Source organism: Bombyx mori, chromosome 16, assembly GCF_030269925.1.
Source record: "Bombyx mori chromosome 16, ASM3026992v2".
Lineage (NCBI taxonomy): Eukaryota > Metazoa > Arthropoda > Insecta > Lepidoptera > Bombycidae > Bombyx > Bombyx mori.
In genome coordinates this window covers 13,316,430-13,343,412 of record NC_085122.1, presented here as the reverse complement: position 1 = coordinate 13,343,412, position 26,983 = coordinate 13,316,430, and the positions used below count along the sequence as shown (strand labels likewise).

The following is a 26,983-nucleotide window of genomic DNA, read 5'->3' as shown; positions in this document are numbered from 1 at the left end:
TCCCGAAAAATGCCAAGTGGATGAAGCAAAGTCAAGCACAATACCTGCCGCCACCAAAAAATCCATGCCAAGCAAAGTTTCATTATTTTGAGCATCTGGAAAAACAGTAAATTCAAGGGTTACTGACCTTTCGGGACTTATCCTTACTTCTAGAGTAGTGAGCAAAACTCGGCGGGTGCGCGCGGAACCGTCTGCAAGCCTCACCCGACGCCTGGTTTCCTCACACGGATGGTTATGCTTTAACGGCAATTCATAAAGCAACGCTCCGGCAACGCTACTCTTAGCTCCCGTATCCAACAAAGCATTACCTCGTATACCTAACATTTGAACACTTAAAATTGGTCTTAACCTAACCTGGTGCTCAGTAGAGTTACTCTTGGCAACACTTTTCACATTAGAATTAATTGTCGAAAAATGTCCGACGTTTTCCATGGTCACCCTATTTTCGTTCATCATGGTCACCCTATCGCGGCCACTTGGTACCTCGGAATAACTATGTTTTGGTTCGGTACCACTCAAGTAACGCATCAGGGACCTATTCCTAGAACTAATATTATTGTTTATATTATGATTAAGTCTAGAATAATTTTGAAGTCTAACCTTGTTATCAGTACCGAAAAAGCGCGGAGGAAGAATCGCCTTAAAATCGGTAGGATAATAATTATTTTCATTATCAACAAAACATTGTTTACGATTATTAATATAAATGGACGACTTTACGGTGTTTGAAGTGCAAGCTGTATGCAACGAGCTGTCGCGATGAATAGAGTTCACTGAACTTGACAGCTGTGTATTTACTTTACCAATAGGTAAATCGGATGTGACTGATCGGGTCCGTGCAGCGTCGACGGCGTAATAACTTGCGTTACACTTTGTACACTGAGACCGAGTAACACCTTTGGTACCACACCCGTAACACGAGGATACAGCTTGCGTATTTTCGTTGTCGAATTTCGTTTTTGACGCTAATTTTAAACACTCATCACGAATATGTCCGTACTTTTTGCAATAAACACAGAACAGTCTTTTAACAATCGACGTAGATGATACATTATCAGTGTTCGTGTAGCGAGGCGCGGGGACTCGAACGGTGCTCGGCGCAGCGTTGTCGTCGCGTGGCGGGCCGCCAGCGGCGCCCGAGTTGAATATTTTCCGCGGCGTCATCCGCGCCGAAGTCGAAGCACCGGCGGGAACTTCGCCTACGGTACTACCCGATGAACGTGGCGTCGCTCGCTGAGGATGATGAATAAATTCAGGCGGACTGGTCTCGTAGATGGAGTCCTCGATATGGCGCGTTTTCTTTAATAACGTGTCGTATGAAGTTATTTCGTCTCTTCTTAATCTTTTACGAACACGACGGTGTAGAAGGCCGTAAGGCATATCAATTTGAACTTTCTCACTAAGGTCACCAGGTGGGAGTCGAGCTAGCAGGGCTCGTGCTCTGGCAACGAAGATCTCCGTCTTCTCTCTTTGTCCTTGCGACATTTTGAAGAGCTCTAAGTAGACTCGATGGGGCGGTCTGCAATCACCGAAAGCGCTTCGTAACGATGATAAAGCGTCGTCCCAGGAAGTGATGCTAGCTTTAACGCCTTGCCACCACATGGCTGCATTTCCGTTTAGTAACATCGAGAGTCCTCGTAACGCGATGGCGTGTCCTACGTCAGCACAATCTTTGTATGATTCGACCGCGTCAAGGAAACCGTCGAGTGAGTCGCCGGGCGCTCCGCTGAACCACGCCGTGCATGACGCGAAGTTCCCAGAATGGTGAGCGGGCGTCGAGGAAGGCGGCGATGTCGGCTCCGACGTCGGTGTTGCTGATGATTCGAGTTGAGTTTTATGCTCAAAAACTCGGTCGAGTAGGCGTTCGAATGCTGCCATTTGACTTTCTTGTAATGACGCCATGTTGTTTGCGGTAAATGTTGGCGTCGGTCCCGCGGTTGAACCAATTTCTTCTTCAACGTCTTGAAAATCGGATTGACGCCGTGACTGACGACGAGTACGTGTCGTAATTACGTAGATTCACTCCGAAATACTAGTTAAAGGGCCCGCGCTTGGGCTGCCAATTTAATGTTAGGTGCCCGACTGGCATGAGACTCTCGGGTTGTCAGTTCCGGTATCGACCGGGGACGCGTGTATTCCGCTTCAAAGTCTGGCGCGCACTAATTGCCATAATTGGGGGTGCGAATGATGCAACAGATGCGCGGGCGCGGGTAGCGCGGGGTGGGTCGTCGCGGCACGGACCTGAGTCACATTCCCTTTGGCTGCTGTTGCCCCGCGAAACGGATCGCTGCGTTACAGTGTAATAATAATCAACATCAACTTTTACAATTTTAAACCGAATTAAATTTTGTTTCAAATGTGAAGGGTAGATGACGCTGTTCTTAATTATTTCAGAATTTAAAATTAAAATCTGAAAGCCTTGAAACATCAATCCGCATAAATATAATTTAAAAACTACAGTAAGAGGCTTAAATAAAAAGCTGAACTTAACTCAGCCTTAATTAGAATTTTCATCGGAATTCAGTAGTAAAGTTCAAGTTATTTTGATGAAATCAAAACCGAAACATTCATAGCATCTTAAACAATCACCTACGAATAAATATTAGTTATTATATTATTTATTATTCGTAGACAATCACAACGGTTTTATAGTTTTGGGAAGGGATTTTTTGTAACGCCATCTCGTAAAGTATTTCGGTATTACATTACAAAACAAAATTGTTTCTCCAACAGTAACAACAGTACTTGCTTCGGCAGTACTTAAACTAAAATACTAACAGTAAAAACATTAACGTTATTTAATGTATAAACCGTTCAATAAGAACTGCAAACTATCCCCTTGAAGCTACAGTTTATGTAGGAATAATGACTTTTTGGCGGGAACGCGAGGTGTGAAGTTGTGTGATTTGTTTTAATTTGTCTATTTAGTGTTTCTTCGGGTTTAAATGTGTAATAATAGTGGTTTATTAACTGTTTAATATCTGTGAAAGTGCACAAACGTGGGAAAATGAAACAAAGCCGCTGTACGTAACTTCTCGGTTTCCTCCAAAAAGTCCACTGAGATCTTAGTAAATGACCACCACCATTTTACTGAGATTATATTTCATTCCATATCATCTCATCTCATTTCATTTCATCCCTTTTGATTAATGTCTCAAATTAATCATCTTCATTTCATTTCACTCCATAATATCACATTTCATTTCACTCCATAATATCATTTTTCATAAAAATATGAATATAAATTAAAATAAGACATGACTTAAAGGTCTCAGTTACCAGGTCATAAAATCCATTACAAATAGGAATAATTCCAGCGCACCCTGGCGGCCGTAGATTACCATTCTCGAATATTTATAGTCTGTGGCATGTCACTTTTTACATCGAAAAAAGTCAGGATCGAAATTTTTGAGCGAGCCATAGTTTGTGGTGATAAAATTAATAATTTCAAGTAAATTAATTGTTGTAATTGATATAACTAGTTAATATCAGTAAAATAAAGTTGTGAGTGATTGATATAATAAAATTTAGGAACCAGAAGTACCGTAGAATTAAATAAAATTTCGCAACCTCAAAAAACTGTTCTGCTCACAGTAAACACAGTCGGTAGTCTGGCGCTCCGTTTACAACGGGATTTTTGAACGGAACTTGGCGCCAGATTCTACCGAATCTGTGGATATTTTTTTGTAGTTACTAATAATTACTTAATCTACTTATATACTATTAATATTATAAAGCTGAAGAGTTTGTTTGTTTGAACGCGCTAATCTCAGGAACTACTGGTCCGATTTGAAAAATTATTTCAGTGTTAGATATCTTATTTATTGAGGAAGGCTATAGGCTATATAACATCACGCTAAGACCAATACAAGCGGAGCACCGACAAAGAATGTTTCAAAGTCGGGGTTTTTTTCCCTTTTGAGAACTTCCTCTGCGTGCGCTGCGGAAACGGTTAAATTTTCGCTAAAATAATGTATGTCAGAATTGTTCCCTTTAAAAGATCTAAAAAAGTCCGCGACAGCATAATATATGTCTATATATGTTAAGGTTGACTCATTATAATGTTTTTTATGCCAACCAAATTTGTTCTAAAATAAAACGTTATTTGTGAAAGTGTTTTTATAATATTAATCCTTATCCAAATAAATACGTTATTCATTACAACATTGAAACACCCAAATCACTTCAAGATAGGCTTTGACAGTTATACATAAAAAATAAGGTGCACCGAACTTTACCTTACCATATGACTATTCAAAAAACTCACTATAGATCTCAAAACCTCATATAAAAGTTGTTAAATATCCAGGTATTATATACAGAAGATATTTTTTTAAAGTTTCCATCGTATATAAAGGCTTATACTAACCGAACGAAGACAATATTTTTTAATACGTACATTTTTATGTAGGTAACAACATGAATTAAATAAATTTTCACGATCTTTGCCAATCAAATCAACGGACAGCCGACACAAACAACAAACTCAACTTGAAATATCCAACACGTAAGCGTTACTTGCATCAAATACATTACAACCGGTTTTTAAATGAGAAAAGTTTGTTACGAAATCCAGTGTTGACGATTGACTCATGCTAGGAAACTGCAGTTAATATCTATCTGGCATGAAAGGTTGATTTACGAAAAGTACCTTTAAAACATAAGCGATACAACCTAATTTCCTGTTGTAGCTTCACCGATTCGCATTCGTCGAGGGAACTAAGTTTTTCTAATAACGCAGCTAGCAGCGTTTTGTGCAATTTTTTTGTTGAATTGTTTTTTTTTTCATTTTTCAGTTTTCATTTATAGACTAACCCACAGCCCGTCAGTTGTTAAGCAGTTACCTGAGCGCATAGATACCGCTAGGTTACCTACAGAGGTTGATATAGATTGCTACCGAGCGAGTGAGTGAGTCTTGAGTGAGAGAGCGTGAGTTCTTTCCTATCCAAGCTGTTCTAAAAATACTATGCGACCTTGGTTTATTCTGGCAAGCTTATACATGTTTTAAACCACAATAACATTTAGTAACACATTGCAAAAAACATGTGCATTTGCAAATCCGAAAAATGTTGATAATAAATTGATGCACAAGGTCATTTTTGATTAAATACTCGATAAGTAACATTTTAATCAGTGCACTTTTGAGGAAAGAATTGAATGCACGTGAAATGAGTTTTTCTAGTAAAATCGTTTTGATTACAGGAGCCAGTAGAGGAATAGGCGCAGCAACAGCGATAATGTTCGCTAAAGAAGGGGCTGATGTAATAATTGTTGGAAGAAATGAAGAAAAACTCAAAGAAGTCGAAGTGGAATGTTCTAAATTTGGTAAGAAACCCCTTGTTATTACGGCGGATTTGGCGAAAGATGAGCAAGTTAAAGGTATAGTCAATAAAACTATAGATGCATTCGGAAAACTGGATATATTAATTAACAATGCTGGCATACTAAAGGAAAATGACATTAAGTCAGAAGGCTTCATAGAGACTTTCGACGAAGTGATGAACACAAACCTAAGAGCTTCTGTATTGATAACCAACGTGGCCATACCACACCTGATCAAAACAAGAGGCAATATCATTAATGTTTCTAGTGTCGCTGCAACTTCAACATCAGTTGTTAATTCTGTTACGTACAAAGTATCTAAAGCCGCCCTCAACCATTTCACTCGCTGCATAGCCTTAGAACTTGCTCCTCATGGCATCCGAGCTAACACAGTGAGCCCTGGCCCTGTGGAAACAGATATTTTCGAAACAGCTGGGATTCCAGAAGCACTACAAAATTATGCAGGACAACTTCCCCTTAAGAAAGTCGGCAAGAAAGAAGAAGTGGCAGATTTGATCTTGTTTTTGGCCAGCGAGAAAGCGCAAAGTATAACCGGAGCGAATTACGTTATAGATAATGGGTGGCTGTTAAACTAATTAAATGAAGCTCCAGATTGTCTTCTTTTTTTTACACGCCTTATATTAGCTTCACTTGTATGTATGTTTGTATGTTTGTAACTGACTCCTTTAGACGCGATTTTGACCCACTTTAAACGGCCAGATTTCATTGAAACTTTGAAGATTTATGGAGAACCGATGACAATACACTAATTTGATAATTAAGTCGTATTTTTAATAAAAACACGTTTATAATTGACTATTAATTATTTATATATTTTAATCAATTTAAATTATTATTTAACATATACGATAAGAAAAAATTGTATCCTCGTACTTTCGTAAAAGTTATAAGATATAATTGAATTAAAACAGCAACCGTGAACATTTTGTATGTACATATTAAAATGATGAAATCAGGATGTTCTCATTGTTTTATACCAGTTTCTAATACCGTACTCTAGAACATGAATAACGCATTTCAAACGTAATCGTGTAACGCCACTACCACGTTAACTGGTAGATATTGCGAACAGATTGTTAGACGTGAACCCACACTGGTAAATACTGCCATACTGGGTATTCCTGTGTAAAGCAGTGGTAGCAGTCCCGCTGAGAAGTGGGACATCTGGTTTATATTGTTGAGACTTCGAACACGTCATGTCTCGAGATAGTGGTCGCATTGGTGTGGGTAATGAATACCACCAATCATCTTAAAACATAATGTCGTATTTGTATCATATCGTCTTTTCGCATTAAAAGTGTACAATTTCCAAAAACATTTGAAATTGAGTTAATATGCGGAATCACCAGTATTTTTCTGATAAATACTGTCGAGAGAGCGTAGTTTTGTTTTAGCTTTTTTTTAGTTTACCTATATTTTGACTACTATTAACAACATTTAGTCGTCGTGGCCTAAAGGATAAGACGTCCGGTGCATTCGTGTTGAGCGATACATCGATGTTCGAATCTCAGGCGGGTACTATTTTTTCTAATGAAATACGTACTCAACAATGTTCACGATTGACTTCCACGGTGAAGGAATAACATTGTGTAATAGAATTCAAACCCGTAAAATTTTAATTTGCGTAATTACTGGTGGTAGGTAGGACCTCTTGTGAGTCCGCGCGGGTAGGTACCACCACCCTGCCTATTTCTACCGTGAAGCAGTAATGCGTTTCTGTTTGAAGGGTGGGGCAGCCGTTGTAAGTATACTTGAGACCTTAGAATTTATATCTCAAGGTGCTCGTCCACTCCTATTAGCAATAAATAATAATAAAAAACACTCTGAGGTTCTACATTCAACGCAACAATGACAACAAAGATCATTTCTGTATCTTATGCATCCTTTCTCATTGAAGTAACGGTATGATGAAACAGATAATATAATAATAATAAAAATATATGAAATAATAGCAACATTATCCAAGTTCTTCTGGTCCTAAAATCATCAATATTAGTTCGGAGTTGCGTTGATAATGCTTTTAGGTACGCAATTCTCTTTCTCTTATATCCCACTTTTTTCAGTGTGATATATTATTACTTTTTATGGTTTGTGATATAACGGATCCAAATTTGAATAACTTTTTAAATGAGATCTGTGAACCAAGGTCAAGACCTTCCGGGAGCTCTCTCTTATCCAAGCGATTCCAAAAATACTATGCGGCTTTGGTTTGTCCTGTCATAGACGTATCAACGTGACGCCCAAGCACTTGGTTTTGTGGCTCGTCTAGCGGAAGTCGTCTCACGGTCGTAATTTCGGACTTGGATGCCATGGTGGCTGAATTTCGCATGCAGCGGCATAAACGCGACCAGGACTTGTTTAGAAATGATATTGATATCATTGGTCTGCCTGAAGCTCATTAAAGAAAGCGTTTGTCATCTCGTCCAGATTGTGGCCACTTAGTTAGGCATCAAGCTTGACGAACGAGACGTAGTTCGCGTGGAGATAATTAGTGCAATAAGACGCAATTTCAATGCCGTCAGCAATTCCTCACTTCATACTTGGCGAACTAGAAAAATAAACTTATTTAACTGTAATTTAGTTCCCTTTTACAATATTCAAGAAGTCCGACCGGCTTGGAGGTTCGCGCTCGACTGTGATTAACCTTGCTTTTAAATGGGAAGAGATTACTGGTGGACGGGAGGCCTTTCCAGGTTCACCAAAATGGGTGGGCGAGCACAGGCACAGTTTGGAAAGGTGGGATTTGCTAACGGCTGCCCGAACAACTCTCAACCTAACTGCTTCGCTTATGGATCTGCTACGGGATCGGAATCGGGCCGTGCAACCTAGCCCATACACACAACCCACTGAGTTTCTCGCTTAATCTTCTCAGTAGGATGTAATTCCAATCCGGTGGTATATTCAGCAAAGCACTGCTTGTAGTGTTGACCACGTGAATTTCCCTACTTGACCGAGTTCTGACCCCGGGCAAAGATTGGACGTCGGGTGTAAAAATGCAGGAAAGTCCTTTAGTGGGTAGGGTTCAAAATTCCATCCCTTGTGCCTGCGGTTCGCTCACAACATCTGCGGACCGTCAAGTCCCACATACCCCGCGTACCCACGAGGTGCAGGGAGCTCGTAAGATACTCGGCCCCAGGCCAGAAAAAAACAAGGGATAAACGGCGAATGCATAGAGAAACTGACACTAAAACAAGTTAGCCAAACTTGAATATTATAATATAATTTTAATATTATAAAATTTTATGCAGCTTATTAAATAAAAAAGTAAATATTATGATGCGTTGTGTAGTTGTATTTAAAAACTCTACAAATAATAGGTTTTCAAATTTGTAATGTGATTATATTAATTCCACGGTATCTAAAACGACGTCAAGGTCTTTACGAATTGCAAACTCTTGATAAAACATTTTCATTCGTGTTGGTTTGTGAAACATAGTGAACGTCCGTAAAATGAGCTTCTACAGTAAAGTGGTATTAGTCACCGGAGCCAGTAGAGGAATAGGAGCAGCAACAGCGATACTGTTCGCTAAAGAAGGGGCTGATGTAGTAATTGTTGGAAGAAATGAAGAAAAACTCAAAGAAGTCGAAGAGCAGTGTTCTAAATTTGGCAAGAAACCCCTTATTATTACGGCAGATTTGGCGAAAGATGATCAAGCTAAAGGTATAGTCAATAAAACTATAGATGCACTTGGAAAACTGGATATATTAATTAACAATGCTGGCATATTGAAGAAAGATGACATTAAGTCAGAAGGCTTCGTAGAGACTTTCGACGAAGTGATGAACACAAACCTAAGAGCTTCTGTATTGATAACCAACGTGGCCATACCGCACCTGATCAAAACAAGAGGCAATATCATTAATGTTTCAAGTGTAGCTGCAGATTGCACATCAATTACAAATTTCGTGAGTTACAGAGTATCTAAAGCCGCCCTCAACCATTTCACTCGCTGCATAGCTTTAGAACTTGCTCCTCATGGCGTCCGAGCTAACACAGTGAGCCCTGGCCCTGTGGAAACAGATATTTTCGAAACAGCTGGAATCCCAGAAGCACTACAAAATTATTCTAGACAACTTCTCCTTAAGAAAGTCGGCAAGAAAGAAGAAGTGGCAGATTTGATCTTGTTTTTGGCCAGCGAGAAAGCGCAAAGTATAACCGGAGCGAATTACGTTATAGATAATGGGTGGCTGTTAAACTAATTACATTAAGCTCCAGATTGTCTTTTTTTTTAATTGATTATTAATTATTAATTATTTATATATTTTTATCAATTTAAATTATTATTGACCATAAAATGATAAGAAAAGTTTGTATCCTCGTACTTTCGTAAAGGTTATAAGACATTATTGAATTAAAACAGAAACCATGAACATTTTGCATGTACATATTAAAATGATGAAATCAGGATGTTCTCATTGTTTTATACCAGTTTCTAATACCGTACTCTAGAACATGAATAACGCATTTCAAACGTAATCGTGTAACGTCACTGCCACGTTAACTGGTAGATATTGCGAACAGATTGTTAGGCGTAAACCCACACTGGTAAATACTGCCATACTGGGTATTCCTGTGTAAGGAAGTGGGACATCTGGTTTATATTGTTGAGACTTCGAACACGTCATGTCTCGAGACAGTGGTCGCATTGGTATGGGTAATGAATACCACCAATCATCTTAAAACATAATGTCATATTTGTATCATATGTACTCACACCTTAAACTGGAACGCTTGGGCGCTTCGTGGCAGATGTAGACAGAATGCTGTTAAGAACCAACACGGGCGGCGATGCGCCATCCAAGCCCATCAGCACTTTAACAATTTTTTTTTTTTTTTTTTTTTTTTTTTTTTTTTTTTTTTTTTTTTTTTTTTTTTTTTTTTTTTTTTTTTTTTTTTTTTTTATTGCCCTTTTTTCGGGTAGAGGGCCGAACCTCCTACGAGGTCCCCGCGCAAAAGGGGCGCGCGGGGTATGTGAGACTCAACGATCTGCATGGTGTTGTGAGCAGACCGCGGGCCCAAGGATTTTAGGACCCACCCACTAAACGACTCCCCTGCACTCTTACACCCGACGTCCGATCCCCTCCGAGGTCAGAACCCGGATGAGGTAGGGGGGCTACCGCGGTCAACACTACAACCAGACGGCGCGGCTCACCCCAAGGACGCCCAGCCGACGGAGCCTTCGAGGCGAATCGAAGGCTCTGAAACGTCGGCCGTCTCGGTACGGCAGCCCGTCGGGCCGCCCAGACGGTGCCGCTGGTGTCCCGGAATACCCCGCTGGACCAGAACCAGCCTGCCGGATCGGGACGCGATACACCGTCGACCGGTCGCTCTATTCACTCCACGGCAGCGCGCTATAGTGCTGGTAGCGCGCCGCGCGGCCTCACCCCCTCAGGTCGCCCCTTGACCTTTAACCATTTTTTTTTTTTTTTTTTTTTTTTTTTTCGGGTAGAGGGCCGAACCTCCTACGAGGTCCCCGCGCAAAAGGGGCGCGCGGGGTATGTGAGACTCAACGGTCTGCATGGTGTTGTGAGCAGACCGCGGGCCCAAGGATTTTAGGACCCACCCACTAAACGACTCCCCTGCACTCTTACACCCGACGTCCGATCCCCTCCGAGGTCAGAACCCGGATGAGGTAGGGGGGGCTACCGCGGTCAACACTACAACCAGACGGCGCGGCTCACCCCAAGGACGCCCAACCGACGGAGCCTTCGAGGCGAATCGAAGGCTCTGAAACGTCGGCCGTCTCGGTACGGCAGCCCGTCGGGCCGCCCAGACGGTGCCGCTGGTGTCCCGGAATACCCCGCTGGACCAGAACCAGCCTGCCGGGTCGGGACGCGATACACCGTCGACCGGTCGCTCTATTCACTCCACGGCAGCGCGCTAGAGTGCTGGTAGCGCGCCGCGCGGCCTCACCCCCTCAGGTCGCCCCTTGACCTTCACCGGGGGGAGGCCGCCACCTACAGGGGCCGGGACGTACGGGCGTATTCCCGCCTCCGGCCCCCGGCTCGACGGCGACGGATCGGTGCGGAAAGGGAAGAGCTCTCCCTCTCTCGCTCCGCCGCCTCCTTCTGCGAGATGGTGGACTCGCAGAAGTCGAGCATCGCCTTCCAGGACGCGTCGCTGCCGAGCATCGTAGCCACGACGCGCGGCAGCGAGAGGTCCTCTCCAATGACCGCGACGAGGGCGGCGCGTTGCTCGTCAAATCCAGAGCAACGCGCCAATGTGTTTGACCTTTAACCAAATTTTGCATTTTTTTATAATTTGATGCTTTTAAATTCTTTAACTGGAAGATTCGTTTTGAAACATGTTTTAGTTCTGCATTTATTTAGAAAAATATAAATCTGCTTTCATAATATAACCTTGATTTTAATTTCATTATTCCCCATCTAGAAGTGAATAAATGCTTTACAAAGTTTTTTTTTTTTTTTTTTTTTATTGCCCTTGTAGGCAGACGAGCACACGGCCCACCTGATGGTGAGTGGTTACCGTTGCCCATGGACTTCAGCAATGCCAGGGGCAGAGCCAAGCCGCTGCCTACCTCTATTGACTCTCCAACAAACTTAACGGTTACTGTCTCTAGCAATAAAATAGACACCCGTTTGTGTAAATAACTTGCACACCACTTATCCTATGACATTATCTCAGAAATCACTCTTGAAATAGCAAAGATAACTATACTCAATACAGACGAAAAAACGATGGACAAAGGCGCGGATAAACGAATAAACAAACTAGAAAACTTGAACCTAATAATTTGAAATGAAAATGTTATTCGGAAATTTCATTAAAGAACATAAATTTTACAACTCATCAAACAGGTTTTCATATTAGTTCCGTAGTTATACAATTCAATGGTATCTAAATCGATATCAAGGTATTTGTGTTGATGAACAAACTCTTGATAAAACATATTAGTAAGTGTTTGGTTGTGAAACATAGTGAACGTCCGTAAAATGAGTTTCTACAATAAAGTGGTATTAATCACCGGAGCCAGTAGAGGAATAGGAGCAGCCACAGCGATATTGTTCGCTAAAGAAGGGGCTGATGTAGTAATTGTGGGAAGAAATGAAGAAAAACTCAAAGAAGTCGAAGAGGAATGTTCTAAATTGGGCAAGAAACCCCTTATTATTACGACATAGCTTTAGTACTTGCTGCTCATGGCGTCCGAGCTAACACAGTGAGCCCTGGCCCTGTGGAAACAGATATTTTCGAATCAGCTGGAATTCCAGAAGCACTACAAAATTATCCAGGACAACTTCCCCTTAAGAAAGTCGGCAAGAAAGAAGAAGTGGCAGATTTGATCTTATTTTTGGCCAGCGAGAAAGCGAAAAGTATAACCGGCTCGAATTATATAACGGATAATGGATTACTATTGAATTAATAATCTATCTTATCAATTTTGCAATCAAACGTTTCGTAATCTATATGTGACCTTCACAGAACCCTAAAAACGTAGTTAATCAGATAATTGAGCACAGTTCTGAAACCGCAATACATATTTTTATGAAATTAAATATTTTAGTCCGTGTTGTACTCGTGAATTGGTAGCTGAGCATGCCTGCGAGTACTGGCTGGTGTGATGATGTGAACTAAATAACAATTACTAACTAACTAACAAACTAGAAGAGCAGAGATAATATTACCGACACAATAAAGCTAATAAAATTTACTCCGCCTTATCCATGATTACTATTATGAGCAACGAAAAGAAGAAATTTAGATATTAAATTTAAAGAAAAATACTAATTCTGTTGAAATTCACTATAGACTATCGTTATCTTTACAGAAATGTCTCACTGATGTTGCGCTGAAAATGTATAATATTATAATCGTAATAAACAAATAATTACAATCATACGTCCTTTTTATGGGCCGGGGGCCCAACCTTCTACTGCGTCCACCGCCATCAACCTCGAGACATAAGTTCTAAGGTCTCAGTTTTTACAGTACAACGGCCGCCCCGCCCGTCAAACCGAACTGCTTCACGACAGAAATAGATAAGGTGGTGGTATCTACCCGTGCGGACTCACAAACCTCCTACCACTAGTTTTTATCAGAACTAAAATTTAGGGCCCGGCCCACTAAATGATACTACACTAAATTGTGGCGGACAATGGAGAGGTCTACATCTAGCAGTGGAGGGATATGGGTTGATGACGACACAATCAGACGTACAGCTCTCCAAGGACGCCCGGCCGACGGACTCGTCTAGGCGTTAGTTGACAGCTCAAGTTTATAGGTAAGCAATGGCCTTCCCATTTTGTCACGAAGCAGCCCTGTTTGAAGGATGAAAGGATTCACGTTCTATTGCATATGGGCTTCAGTAACAACTTAACACCAAGAGAACCGTTACCTTCACTATATAGATAGAGATTATGTAATAGAGGACAAGATGCTGTACGTCCTGGATGTGATCAATCCTCGCGCTAATCATCGTGCAGATTTATAGTTGTAATTAGCTGTTATCCGCGGCTACGCCAACGTGGTCAACGAGAAATGTCAATGTAATTTCTCGTGGGAATGAAATTCTTTTTTGGGATAAAAGGTAGAATATGTCACTCCCCTAACCTTACTGGTGGTAGGACCACTTGTGAGTCTGCACTTAGTAGCATGGTTTAACGTTATACCTTACCAACAATATTGACTCATTTGCGTCAAATCAATAGAATAAAAAAATATGAAAAATGGGTGCCTCATGAATTGACTGATCTGCAGAAAGAAACGCGAGTTGAAACTTGTGTTGCCTTGCTGAATCGATACAGAATGAATGATCGAATTGTGACTTGTGATGAAAATGGATTCTTTGCGATAACTGTAAGCGAAAAACGCAATGCCTGACCCCAGGTCAAACGCCGCAACAGTGTCCTAAAGCAAAGCTTTCCAATAAAGAGGTAATGGTAACTTTTTGGTGATCTCAGCATGGTGTTATTCACTATAGCTGTCTCCGATCTGGTCAAGCATTAACGGCAGATGTCTACTATGCCGAAATCTGAACAATGATAGCAACATTTGCAGGGAAACAGCCCCGACTCATGAATCGATCTTCACCATTATTGCGCCATGATAACACAATAGGTACCTCATACGGCACGAGAAACCGTTTTAACTCTACAGGAACTGCAATTAGAAACCATTCGTCACCCTCCGTATTCGCCAGACCTTGCTCCGACGGACTACCAATTTTTTCGTGGTTTGGACAATTTTCTACGTGATAAAAAGTTTTCTTCACAGGAGGTAGTACAAAATGCTTTCACACAGCTTGTAATATCTAGATCACCAGAGTTCTATCGTAAAGGCATAAATGACCTTCATATTAGACAGCAGCAATGTATAGATAATAATGGCAGATATTTTGATTAAATAAATATGTTCAATGAAAAAAAAAACGAATTTAAATTTTTTAGTACAAATCGGCAATTTTATACTTTAACCTCTAATACTATTACTATAATCCATTCCTTCGTTTTGTCTTCTTCAAAGATCGTCGGGCATATTATAAAGTAACGTATTGATTATATAAAATACGTATATATGTGATATAGTTTAATTGTATTACCCATTATATTTCTATTACCATTTTAACAGTAATATGTATATAAACCAAAGGAAATTTAACTTCTCAGAAGGATTTAACACTATAGTTTTGCTTGTGTGTATACAAGTAGTAGAATTAACTGGCCCTTCTAAAGGAAATTAACTATAAATTTACAAAAAAAATAAAGTTTGAACGATTAAATAATTTCACCTCTTGCAGATTTTACTATTAAAAATCAATTTAAATGAAAAATAAATTAGATTTTGCACCTCACCTCAGACCAAAAATATATTGTTATTGGAATAGTATGATCGTTGTACAATATTAATCAATTCTGTACTGATCTCGATAGAAATATGTTTAAATATCAATTCAAGGTTAAAAGCTGATCTTAAGTCCATTATCTATAACATAATAGGAACCGGTAACGCTTTTAGCATTCGCTAGGAACAAAACAACTTCTGCTACATCTTCAGGTTGTGCGATCCTTTTCAAGGGACTTAGTTTCTCCCATTTCTCACAGGGTCGCTCGATTCCCGCGTTGTTCAAAATCTCCGTTTTCACCGGTCCGGGACATACGGCGTTTACTCTTATCCCGGATGGGGCAAGTTCTAATGCTGAAAATCTGGTAAAGTGCTCTAAACCAGCCTTCATTACGCTGTATGGTAAAAACTGTGGACATGATAGCGTAGATGTAGCCAATATGCTTGATATGTTGATTATGTTTCCTTTGGTCTTTGTCAGGTGTGGTACAGCCAATTGAGTAAGTTGTATAACTGCACGTAGATTCACCTTGAATATATCATCAATTGCTTCCATTAAGTCCTCAGTAAATATGGATGACGATTTCAGTATCGCTGCGTTATTAACAAGGATATCCAATCGGTCGCAATGTTCCACGGTCTTCTTCACAATAAATCTCACGTCTTCATCCTGTGAAAGATCTGCTTTTATTACGAAAGCTAGTTTGCCTACTTTCGCGCATCGGGCTGCAACTTTATGAAGATTTTCAGCATTTCTCCCAACTATAGCCACGTCGGCGCCTTCTCTAGCGAAATGTACAGCTATTTCAGCACCTATTCCAGCGCTGCCTCCAGTAACCAACACCACTTTACCTACGTAGCTCATTGTGCTTCTCTCAATAAATAGTTCGTTATCTACAATACAAGGTTTGTGATCGCAAATAGTTCGAGCAATATTTATATAGTAATAATAGATTTGTTCAGCATAATTTGTTGTACGTGTTTGTCAGACTAAAGGAGTCCGTAGTCAATAAACTACACAATATTTAATTCAGACAAAATATAGTTGTATTTTTTTTAATACGCTTTTATTAGCTTTTTTTTATTGCCCTTGTAGGCAGACGAGCATACGGCCCACCTGATGGTGAGTGGTTACCGTCGGCCATGGACTTGCCCATGGAGCTTCATACTTATGTTAGTATGTATGTTAGTATGTAACGGAATCTTTGAAGATGATTTTAACCCCCTTCAAAATGTCGCACCAACTCGAAATTTGACATACTTATTAACGATCGAAGACAATTCAATATCTTAATCAGTTTGGTCAGCTATCCTTACTAGGATAATCAGGATTAGCGATTTTTTGTTTTGCTGAGAACCGGAGTGTCTGCGTCAAGACCAAGAAGGGAAACTACCAGGGGCGACGATCACCGATTTCTCGGATTAGTTACCGACTGATTAAGATAAAAAAAATTTAAATAGAAAAAACATTGAAAAAATTGAAAGATCAATAACAGTTTAAAAGAACTAAAAAACTACGCTTTTATAGAAGAAAATCCAACTGAAAATAGAAAATAAATTTGAATTAAAAATAGTGTAAGAAACAATAATTTTATTGTAAAAAAAGCGTGGGGTGCTTTTCAGGATATTATCAGGTGGGCCGTGTGCTCGTCTGCCTATAAGGGCAATAAAAAAAACACACACACACACACACAAAATAAAAATATTAATTGGAATTCAAGTTCAAATTCAAAATAGTTTGTTTCATATCGAATTTTATTTATGTCAAAATTGATTGATGATTGAAAAATTGTTACAGAACCGTATTATCAAAGACACAGATCAGATTAATAAACATGAATCCATAAATTAAATAAGGCACAACAAGAACACCGAATATAATTAACTTTATGTTGTACTTTTTAGTTTGCAAAACAAGCTGACGTCATCAGACTCTTCGGCATGCCACGCACTACAATACTAAGTCTAACAGTCTTTTAATACAAACATATTATAGAACTGGTAATTGGCTGGTAACTGGCTGACAGTATAACATTAAAAATGCGATCAACTTTTTTTAGCTCTATAAGCAAATACATCGTACAGCCAATCTAATTGAAAATGGTTCCCATCTGGTAAAAAAATCACTGTTCATATGATACAGCAATGCCTGAAGAAATGAATGAGATACAAAATATATAGATGAAAATCAAGATCACTTGTTAACCGTCAGCACAACGCTCTCTTCCGGTTTAAGTAAGCCCCGAGAGCTCACCTACACGCCAGGGTAAAGCCGAAATAGCCTCTCAAGGCTATCAGCATATGTAGGAAAAAAATAACAACGCTTTAAGCCAAAACATTTTCTTGAGACTTAAAGCAAATACGAAAAGAAATTAACAAAGTAATTTATATATTACCAAGTCAAAGTTATTACAATTTACAATTACAATATACTATTACAGTATACAATTTACAGCTTACTAATTACTTGTGCATACTACCATTATCTATCACGTACGTAGATCCTGTTACGCTTTTCGCTTTATCGCTCGCCAAATAAAGGATCATATTCCCAACTTCACTAGCTTCTGCGCATTTACCTAACGGTATTCTTGGTATTAATCTTTCCCAGATATCCTCCTGTCCAAAGAAATTCAGTAGATTTGTTTTAGTATATCCTGGATTAACAGCATTGACTCTAACTCCATACGGAGCCAAGTCCAGAGCTGATGCACGAGTGAAGTAATCTAACGCTGCTTTTAAAGATCCATATATTATTTGATCACCTCTGACTTTAGTGCTTAATATACTAGATACGTTGATAATAGATCCTTTGGTGTTGATGATGTGAGGTGCAGCTTTGTTAGAAAGGCTCACAATAGCACGTAGATTCACTTTGACTATTTTGTCAAAATTTTGCACTAAATCTGCGTCTAACAACTTAGTTAACACAGTAATTCCCGCGTTGTTTACCAAAATATCGAGTTTACCATATTGTGTAACTGTTTTATCGATTATAGTATTGAGTTCTTCATCTATGCTGACATCGGCTTTGATCACGAGCGGTCTTTTTCCGTATTTCTCGCATTCTTCAGCAACTTTAGTTAGTTTTTCTTCGGTTCTGCCTACGATAGCTACTTGAGCATCTTCTCTCGTAAATAATATAGCTGTAGCCGCACCAATTCCTGAACCGCCTCCGGTAATAAGGACCACTTTATTTGTGAAACTCATGTTTACAATAACTTTTACGTGATGAACAACGCTATTAATTATACAGACTGATTTTGTTAGAACGATATTTCGTTATAAATTGTCTTTTATAGATAAAACTTGAGACAACCTTATTTGAAAATTCATAACACTTGAGCAAACACACAAAAATGATAATGAATAATATACGAAAATAAATAACAGGATTTTACTATGACGTAAGTAATTATTTATAATAATTCCTTTGTAAGAATTTGAGAAACCACTGACAGTCGTTTTTTTTTTATTGCTGTTACAGGTAATTGAGAATACGGCCCACCTGTTTTGTTTCCTATCTATGCTGATAGCCTTAGAGGGCTATGCCAGCGTTGGACTGTCTGATGGAAATTAGTCAGCGTCGCTTGTGGATCTCAGCAAACCCAGGGGCATAGCCAATCACGGCCTACTGATGTTATGTGTTTAATAATATATCCCGTTCACGATAATTTCTAACAACGAACTAAAAATTATTTCTTTTGAAGGCTAGCGCACTCTATAAACTATAGCTTATCTTTGGCTCCGGTCCCAAGCTTTGAATTACATCCTAACACTCTATACACGACCTGTATATACTTGAAATGAGGCAGCTACATATAAACTATCAGTAAGAAGAAACCATTTTTAAAGTACTCTAGAATTTATATTAAATTACATAAACAAAAAGGTTGTCATCTATATATTAATACGTGAAGCAAAAACTTTGTATCCCTTTTTACGAAAATTGCGCGGACGGAGGAGTATGAAATTTTCCACACTTATAGAGAATATAGAGAAGAAGTGCACAATGCTAATATTTTTTTTAAATAATGCATAAAAGATACATTAAATCAATAAAGAAAACATTACACACACTACATACCATGTATTTGACGCACACACGCATGTAATAGCAACCTAAACTGACAACAACCTATAAATCAGCAATTTATCAATTCTACACTATATATTTGTTGAATTGCATATTAAAGCATAGTTCAAAACAGTTACTTCATCAGGAACATCTATCTATTGAGTAATAATAATACCATTATGTAATAATCATTGTATATTCATTTATTTATGATAAATGGCAAATAGAAACATTTTACATACATAATAATATTTATTTAATAACGTAATAATTATACTTATCTTTTAATTCACAATGTCCACACTTATACACATTACTGGTGGCCCGGAGGCCTTTCCAGCTTCACCAGGACAGGTGGGCGAGCAAAGGCTCAGCCAGGAGGGGGGGGATTTGCTAACAACTGCCCGAGCGCCTCCGAAGGAGACCTAACAACTCAAGAGCAATTGCTTCGCGAATGAATCTACTACCGGATCGGAATCGCGACCCACTGAGAAGATCCGGCGAGAAACTCAGCGGGCTGATGCATGGGTTAGGTTGCACGTCGACCTCTTTGTCGAGTTCGACGAGTACGGTTACCGGGGTTCCTCAGCCTGCTCCTAGTGTTAGAGCTGAAGGTATCTAATGCAAGAGTTATTGGATCTAATGGATCCGTAAGGACGTGTCTAGGGCGACGACGGTGACTTGCTCCTGCGTGATCAGGATTCGGGGAGTAATCAGCGGCGGCAACGATAAGGCGATTATTATGACGCATAGCCTTATCGAAGTAACGTTCCGACACTAACTTCATGTGTTTGCGGATCGATTCGAGGCCCAGGTCGTCGTGAAGGTCGACGTTCCTCACGAACCACGGAGCCCCGACGGCTAACCTGCAAAAGCGGGATTGTAGGGATTGGAGGGTATCTATGTGTGTGCGGGCCGCGTGAGCGAACACCACACTCGCGTAAGTCATGACGGGCCTTATGCAAGTTTTGTAAAGTGTCACCTTGTTCCGAAGGGACATTTTGCTCCGCTTACAGATCATGGGATAGAGTCTACCGAGAATAAATGCGGCACGGTCACGGACTGTTTTTATATGCGGACGGAATGTCATGGATGCATCCAGGGTTACTCCCAGGTACTTGACCTTCCTGGTCCAGGGTATAGGTTGGCCGAAGAGGGTGATCGGGGGTGTGATATTTCTCCTCCTAATGCGGGAGGAAATAAGCGGAGAGTTTCCCCTTTGAAATAACACTGCTGTGCTTTTCGCTGGGTTGATGTCTATGCGCCATTTTCGGAACCACTGTCCGAGGGTTAACGCTGCACTCTGGAGCTTACTCGCGATTAGGGACTTGTTTCTACTTGAGTAGTAAACGGTTGTGTCGTCAGCGAATAAGGCTAGCTGGGTCGGCGGCGACCGGGGAATATCATTGACAAATAAACTAAATAGGAGCGGAGAAAGAACGGAGCCTTGCGGGACTCCAGCCGTGAGTGGTCGCGGGGAGGAGCGGGTTCCCTCTACTCGATATCGAAAAGAGCGGTTAGACAAGAAGTCCCGTATGATGAGCACGAGACTATCCGGTACGCCCATGTTGAAAAGTTTGAAAATCAAACCGTTGTGCCAGACTTTGTCGAACGCTTTTGCGACGTCGAAGAAGAGAGCTCCCGTGTATAACGGTTTTGGTCGATTAAGCCCCACAAGAATGTGCTCTGTGAGGCGGTGCACCTGTTGAACGCATGAGTGATTTGTACGGAATCCGAATTGTTCATCGATGAGAATGCCCTTGGATGAGACGAAGTCTCTGAGGCGTTAGTAGAGCAGACGCTCATACAGTTTGCCTAGAGACATGAGGAGGCTAATCGGGCGGTAGCTCGTCGGATGATTTTTTGGTTTACCGGGTTTATGTATCCCGATAACGTCCGCTTCTTTCCACACCGCGGGAAAGATACAGTTAGCCATAGCGGCATTAAAAATAGATGCCAACATCACGATGAGTTGGACGGGTAAAAGTTTAATAACACGGTTAGATATACCGTCGGAACCGGGAGCTTTGCGAGGACGTAGGTCTTTGATCAAGTCTTTAACTTCCATCGGGGTGACAGGTGGTAACGAATCCGAGGGTGGCAAGGAGGCTCTGCGTTCTACCTCACTGTCTACTAATTCTACATGAACAGGGTCCACGGATTGAGTGCTGGGCGTGCACTGGGTTTGCAATGTATCGGCCAGCAGCTCTGCTTTTTCGTCATCATCGAACGCCGCGAGTCGGCCCGAGGGGCCTACGAGGGGGGGCATAGCTACTACCGTATCCGATTTGAGAGTACGAGCTAAGCGGTAGTAAGACCTTTGAGAGGGCGCGAGTCCTTCTAAGAAATCAGACCATCTGGCATCTCGGACTTCGGCGATGCGAGACTTTACGTCGCGTTGTAGGACACGCATTCGAGTACGATTTTCCACGGTAGGATACCTATCGTAGGCGCGGATCGAGGCGTTCTTAGCTCTAAGGAGTTCCCTAATATCGTCGGGCAATTTGAAGCGGTGAAGGAAGTCCTCCGCTACAACTTGCTTCGATGACCTATCTAATGTCGAGGTGATGTGTGACGTTAAGATGTCTATGGCTTCAGCGGTATCCTGAGGAGACGGGGTAGAGTCCGGGCTAAACGGGAGCGATGGTGGATCAGATTCAGCCAGGCTAATGCCCAGCGTGTGCCAATCCACCACTGTCCTCGTGACGGGAACGGAATCGGGAGCGCGACCGAGTTTCAAAATGACGGGACGGTGGTCTGAATCCAACTCTGAAACTACTTCGATCGAGTGTAAGCGCAGAGTAACGTTTTTTAATAACGCTATGTCGAGTATATCCGGGCGATGCGCGATATTTAGCGGGTAGTGAGTCGGGGTTAGCGGAGCGATGATATCGAAGGCGAGATCATCGACTAACGCGTCGAGCCGCCTGCCATTAGGGGTTGTGGTATGTGAGTTCCACCTGATGTGATTACAATTTAGGTCGCCCGCCAGAATGACAGAGCTTCCCATGCCAAGTAGCGCCTCGATATCACTGCTTAGAACGATCTTATCCGGAGGAAGATAAACGGACGCGATAACGATTGGCGCGTGACCCGTCAGTGAGATTCGGCACACTGATGCTTCGATGTTAGCGAGCGCGGGAGGATCGAGCGGGACGCAATGCAGGGCTCTTCTATAGTAAATGACGGTACCACCACCACGAGCAGTGAGCCTGTCGTTCCTAACCATGTTATAGTTCGCGATTTTAGGGTCGCGACGCTCGGGCTTGAGTAGGGTCTCCTGCACTAAAAAAATGTCAATTTGATGGTCACGCAAAAAATCACAAACCTGATCACGTTGATTTGCGAGACCGTAAGCGTTAAAAAATCCTATCGTTACGGATGAATCGAGATTGGTCGGCGCAGGGGCTTTTGTAGGCGGTGAGAAACAACTATGCGTCATACTTGTTTGTCATCGCTCGAACGTTGGCTTTAATTTAAAATTGTATTTACTGCAATTATTTATAAATATATTATTACTTAATTTACTAACATTATTTGTGTTATATATCTCTATACCTATACATAGGCATAAACTATCAATATATTATTACTTAATTTACTAACATTATTTGTGTTATATATCTATACCTATACATAGGCATAAGCTATCACGGCCATACTGACAGTACTTCGTCCTCGAAGTATTGTGTTACTATTTTATTTATAATATATGAGTAGGTATATTCGATTCATTAATCAACATAATATACATGGCACAGAAAAAAAAAAGAAAGTAGTCAAAACATTTCAAACAAGTCGAATAAATCATTTGCATAGACACGATGGTCCCCTTTAAATAAGTAACAGTATTTTGCCAACTACATAGACATGTCGATCACATTCACCCGCTGCTTGTGAGATAATCGACACCAAATAGAAGGCCGACCAGCGGTACTCTGACTTCGAGTAATGCCAACTACATAGACATGTCAATCACATTCACCCGCTGCCTGTGAGATAATTGACACCAAATAGAAGGCCGACCAGCGGTACTCGGATTGAAAAATTATTGAGTAATGCCAACTACATAGACATGTCAATCACATTCACCCGCTGCCTGTGAGATAATTGACACCAAATAGAAGGCCGACCAGCGGTACTCGGATTGAAAAATTATTGAGTAATGCCAACTACATAGACATGTCAATCACATTCACCCGCTGCCTGTGAGATAATTGACACCAAATAGAAGGCCGACCAGCGGTACTCGGATTGAAAAATTATTGAGTAATGCCAACTACATAGACATGTCAATCACATTCACCCGCTGCCTGTGAGATAATTGACACCAAATAGTAGGCCGACCAGCGGTACTCAGACAGATAAAAGTTAAAGCCAAATATTTTTACTCATTCACAATATGACGTGAGTTTCTCAATTTCTTTTTGTACCATGTATATATTTTTAGTAACATTTTATGTAGGTAACCTATGTTCCTAAAAAAAAAACTTTAATTTAAACCAATCTAGTTAGTACAAAACATTATATAGTTGAAAAATAAATATAATCATCAAACAATTATAATCTTGAAATCTAAGCAATCACAAAATTTCATCAACCCATTCTCCTGGCCAAAACCGTAATTTTTCCCGTTGCCTTTCAGAGTATAGCGATCATTTGGAGGGATAGATTGAATTTCGTAAGGGCCCATAAATCTAGATCTTAATTTATCATTACGCCTATGATCCTGGCTAACATAGACCAAATCACCTATATTGTATTGTTTAGTATTCCGCCTAACATGATCAAATCGTTGCTTAAATGTTTCTGCTAAATTTTTTTTTAGCCTCTGTTTGGCTATTTCACGATCAGCTTGGACGTCAATATTGGGGTGTAAATCCTCATCATTAATAATTCCGTTTAGATGAGATTGTACTATAGGTATATTTGCTTCTATACCGGTTAGTAAACGTATGGGGGTGAAACCAGTCGATTTTTGTACTGTCGTGTTAATTTACTGCTGTACTTAAAGCAATACGTTCGGCCACTCTGACGGCTCCTCGCACATAGTATTTAACATATTGACTACAGTAGCCACATAACGCTCAACCTAACCATTGCCTCTAGGTGTACCAGTAGCTATCATGTAGTGTTCAATATTCAGTTCTCTAAAAAGGTCTTGGATTTGATTAGAGCTAAAATTCGTACTACGATCAGTTATTACCAATGATAGTAACTATACGAAGAATAACCTTTTCCATGATTTCAATCTCGAGTAAATCCATAGTCTTTTTTCCACGTAAACGATAGTATACTTGCGCTAGGAATAGCAATACGCGAATAGCAGAGTGAATGGTGAACGAAAATAAAATCCGGCAAATAAATGTTGTTGTACAACGGCATAGTGTAAAAGCATACATAGTGTCAACTCGATTTTGCCGTATTTTAGTGTGAAAAAGTAGCTGTAGTGTAAGAGAGAGAGAATTCTTTAATGTACACCAAAAAAACAAATAAACAGTTCGATACATTATCAAGATATCTAGCTGTCAAACGTATTAATTTTATTTGTTGTTTGTTTGAGGGAATTGTCAAGTTTTGTCGCGTAGTTTTTTCGTTTAAACGTTGCATTATATAACGCCAGACTATTAATAATAATTTAGTGCATTGCGTTGAACAGAATAAATATTTATGAAATGACAGAAATTAGATGGACTGACTGACGCCATTCTAGGAATAGCTCCGTTATTCCGTGCGAAACGGCGGTATAGTAACAATTTCCGAATAGGCCCACTATCCTTAGAATTGTAGATGGTAAAACGTAAAATTGATTTACTCTCGATTAACTGACGAGTTATTCTAAGAATAAGATTTACTCTTGTTTGGTCGAATCGACCCTTAGTGATTTAAGGGGTTTTAAGAGACAAAATTTTGTGAAACCATCAACTAACAATAGAATGTGTTTAAAGCCTTCCGTGGTTGTTGGAAAAGGCCCTGTGCAATCTAAATGTATGGTATGGAATGGTACAGCAATTTTAGTGATCGGATGTAATAACCCTTGTTTAGGACCAGAGAATCCCTTCTTTTTAACCCAAGTAAGACAATGGTTAATATATTTTTTTGATAAAAGATGTTATCCCTGGGAACCAAAAGATTGTCGGATTTTATGTAAAACCTTATCGAACCCCACATGACAATTTTCATCACGAAATTGTTTTAAGATTTTTAATCTACATCCCTTCGGCGCAAACAACCTCGGCTCAGCATCAGGACTAGTTTTATAATGCAATAAATTATTTTTAATTACATATTGGTTAGTGTCTAAGTTACCGACTTGCAATTGCGACATTAGGGTCTGGGTTTCGGGGTCGTTTGTTTGCGCGATTTTTAACCAAGACTCGGGACTTATATTATCGGCTTCAATAAAATTTACTTTAAGATAATGTTGCCATTCTGAAGGAGCGGAAACAGGATTGCGATTTAGAAAATCAACATGACTGATGAATTTACCCTTTCTATACTGAATATCAAATTGAAAATCCTGCATAAAGGTCCACCAACGTGCTACCCTAGGTGACAAATCTTTTTTCGCCATGGTTGATTTTATTGCATTGCAATCAGTAATTATTGTAAATTTAATGCCAAGAAGCATTAAAAATGGCAAGTGCTTCTAGGTCATAAGAGCAGTACATGGATTCTGCTGGACTTGTCCGTTCACTATAATAAGCGACCACCTTATTCACGTTACCTAACTTGTGATAATATTGTTCCATAACCTATAGCACTAGCATCGGTGTGTAACTGTTGGACGCTGTGGGTCAAATATTGTTAAAAGAGGTTTGGAGGTAAGATGATTAATTACATACTTTCGTGCTCTATCTTGTTCAATGCCCCATTCCCATTTTTCGGTGTTTCTAGTCAATTTTAGAAGGGTCCGTTTTGGGTTTATATCTACAGTAAGAATCTAAATGCCCGGGTTTTTTACAATAAGTACAAACTTTTATTTTATCATTATTTGATCCTTGTTCTTGGGTACTTTTTTTTTTACTGTAACATTGTTTGGTGTGACCGATTTTACCACAGTTAAAACACTTTATGTCATCGGGTTTAGAATCAGTCTTAAAGCGCTTAAGGGGTTGCGAATTGTAAGGGTTTTTACTGTCTATTGGCCTTTTTTTTGTTTTTTTTTTATGTTTTTTGTTTTCGCGTAAGAAGTAAATAGGGCAATTAATTCTGAAGTAGTTTTAACATTGCTGTTAAACGAAGCCATTTTTACATTAACATCGCATATACTGCCACAGACTAATCCAGTCAATTATAATTCCGTAAATGTAATTTTTGTATTCTTTAGTAACCTTTTTTTTTTTTTTTTCTTGCGTACTCGCAATAAGAATCTGCAGTTTCAGACGTGTATAGTACTACCTTTTGAAGTTTTTCTGCTAGATTCTTTTTTCTCAGGGAATAAAGTTACCAGCTCTAAACGTAAATTGTCCCACGAACGACCCTCAGCCGGGTCCCATGTTTCAAACCACAATAAGGCGGATCCCTTACGGGCTTTACCAGCTTCGGCGACTGTTGCGGCGTTACTCCATCCAAACTCTTTGGATGAGGGTTTGGATGAGGGTTTCAACATTGTTGCACCATGATTCAGCACCAAGGTCACTTTTAGCTGGATCAAATACTGGCAGAGCGACCTCGCTGTCGTTCTGGCGGGAACCGGAAACTGCGTCTTTGATGGCCTTCAGAAGCTCTTAGGTAAATCCATCTGGAAACTTTAAAAGGAA

General features: G+C 40.1%; 5 protein-coding genes across 9 annotated transcripts; 3 read left to right on the top strand and 2 right to left on the bottom strand.

Annotated features, from left to right (window-relative positions):
- Window positions 1-3,353: 3,353 nt before the first annotated feature.
- Window positions 3,354-6,299, top strand: LOC101741138 (uncharacterized oxidoreductase TM_0325). Of its 5 annotated transcripts, none has more exons than XM_021352601.2 (3): window positions 3,395-3,504; window positions 4,412-4,507; window positions 5,203-6,299. In XM_021352601.2, the coding sequence occupies exon 3, from the start codon at window positions 5,238-5,240 to the stop codon at window positions 5,916-5,918; it is 681 nt and encodes a 226-aa protein (XP_021208276.1). In that variant the 5' UTR covers window positions 3,395-3,504; window positions 4,412-4,507; window positions 5,203-5,237; the 3' UTR covers window positions 5,919-6,299. The 5 variants fall into 5 exon arrangements, with proteins under 5 accessions (XP_062529131.1, XP_021208286.1, XP_021208276.1 ...); XM_004922669.5 differs by having other exon boundaries at window positions 3,437-3,451; XM_062673147.1 differs by lacking the exon at window positions 4,412-4,507 and having other exon boundaries at window positions 3,354-3,429.
- A 2,385-nt stretch (window positions 6,300-8,684) lies between these two features.
- LOC101737475 (uncharacterized oxidoreductase TM_0325) lies at window positions 8,685-9,749 on the top strand. The gene has a single exon (XM_021352619.3). The coding sequence runs from the start codon at window positions 8,794-8,796 to the stop codon at window positions 9,541-9,543; it is 750 nt and encodes a 249-aa protein (XP_021208294.1). The 5' UTR covers window positions 8,685-8,793; the 3' UTR covers window positions 9,544-9,749.
- A 2,449-nt stretch (window positions 9,750-12,198) lies between these two features.
- LOC101737618 (3-oxoacyl-[acyl-carrier-protein] reductase FabG-like) lies at window positions 12,199-13,196 on the top strand. The gene is given in 2 exon segments (XM_012696531.4): window positions 12,199-12,456; window positions 12,459-13,196. Coding segments are annotated over 2 exon segments (426 nt in total). The 5' UTR covers window positions 12,199-12,297; the 3' UTR covers window positions 12,726-13,196.
- LOC101737760 (3-oxoacyl-[acyl-carrier-protein] reductase FabG) lies at window positions 12,258-16,007 on the bottom strand. Its single transcript, XM_062673148.1, has one exon. The coding sequence runs from the start codon at window positions 16,005-16,007 to the stop codon at window positions 15,258-15,260; it is 750 nt and encodes a 249-aa protein (XP_062529132.1). The 3' UTR covers window positions 12,258-15,257.
- Window positions 16,008-16,879: 872 nt separating this feature from the next.
- On the bottom strand, window positions 16,880-18,523 carry LOC101741281 (3-oxoacyl-[acyl-carrier-protein] reductase FabG). Its single transcript, XM_004922670.5, has one exon. The coding sequence runs from the start codon at window positions 18,350-18,352 to the stop codon at window positions 17,606-17,608; it is 747 nt and encodes a 248-aa protein (XP_004922727.1). The 5' UTR covers window positions 18,353-18,523; the 3' UTR covers window positions 16,880-17,605.
- Window positions 18,524-26,983: the final 8,460 nt, after the last annotated feature.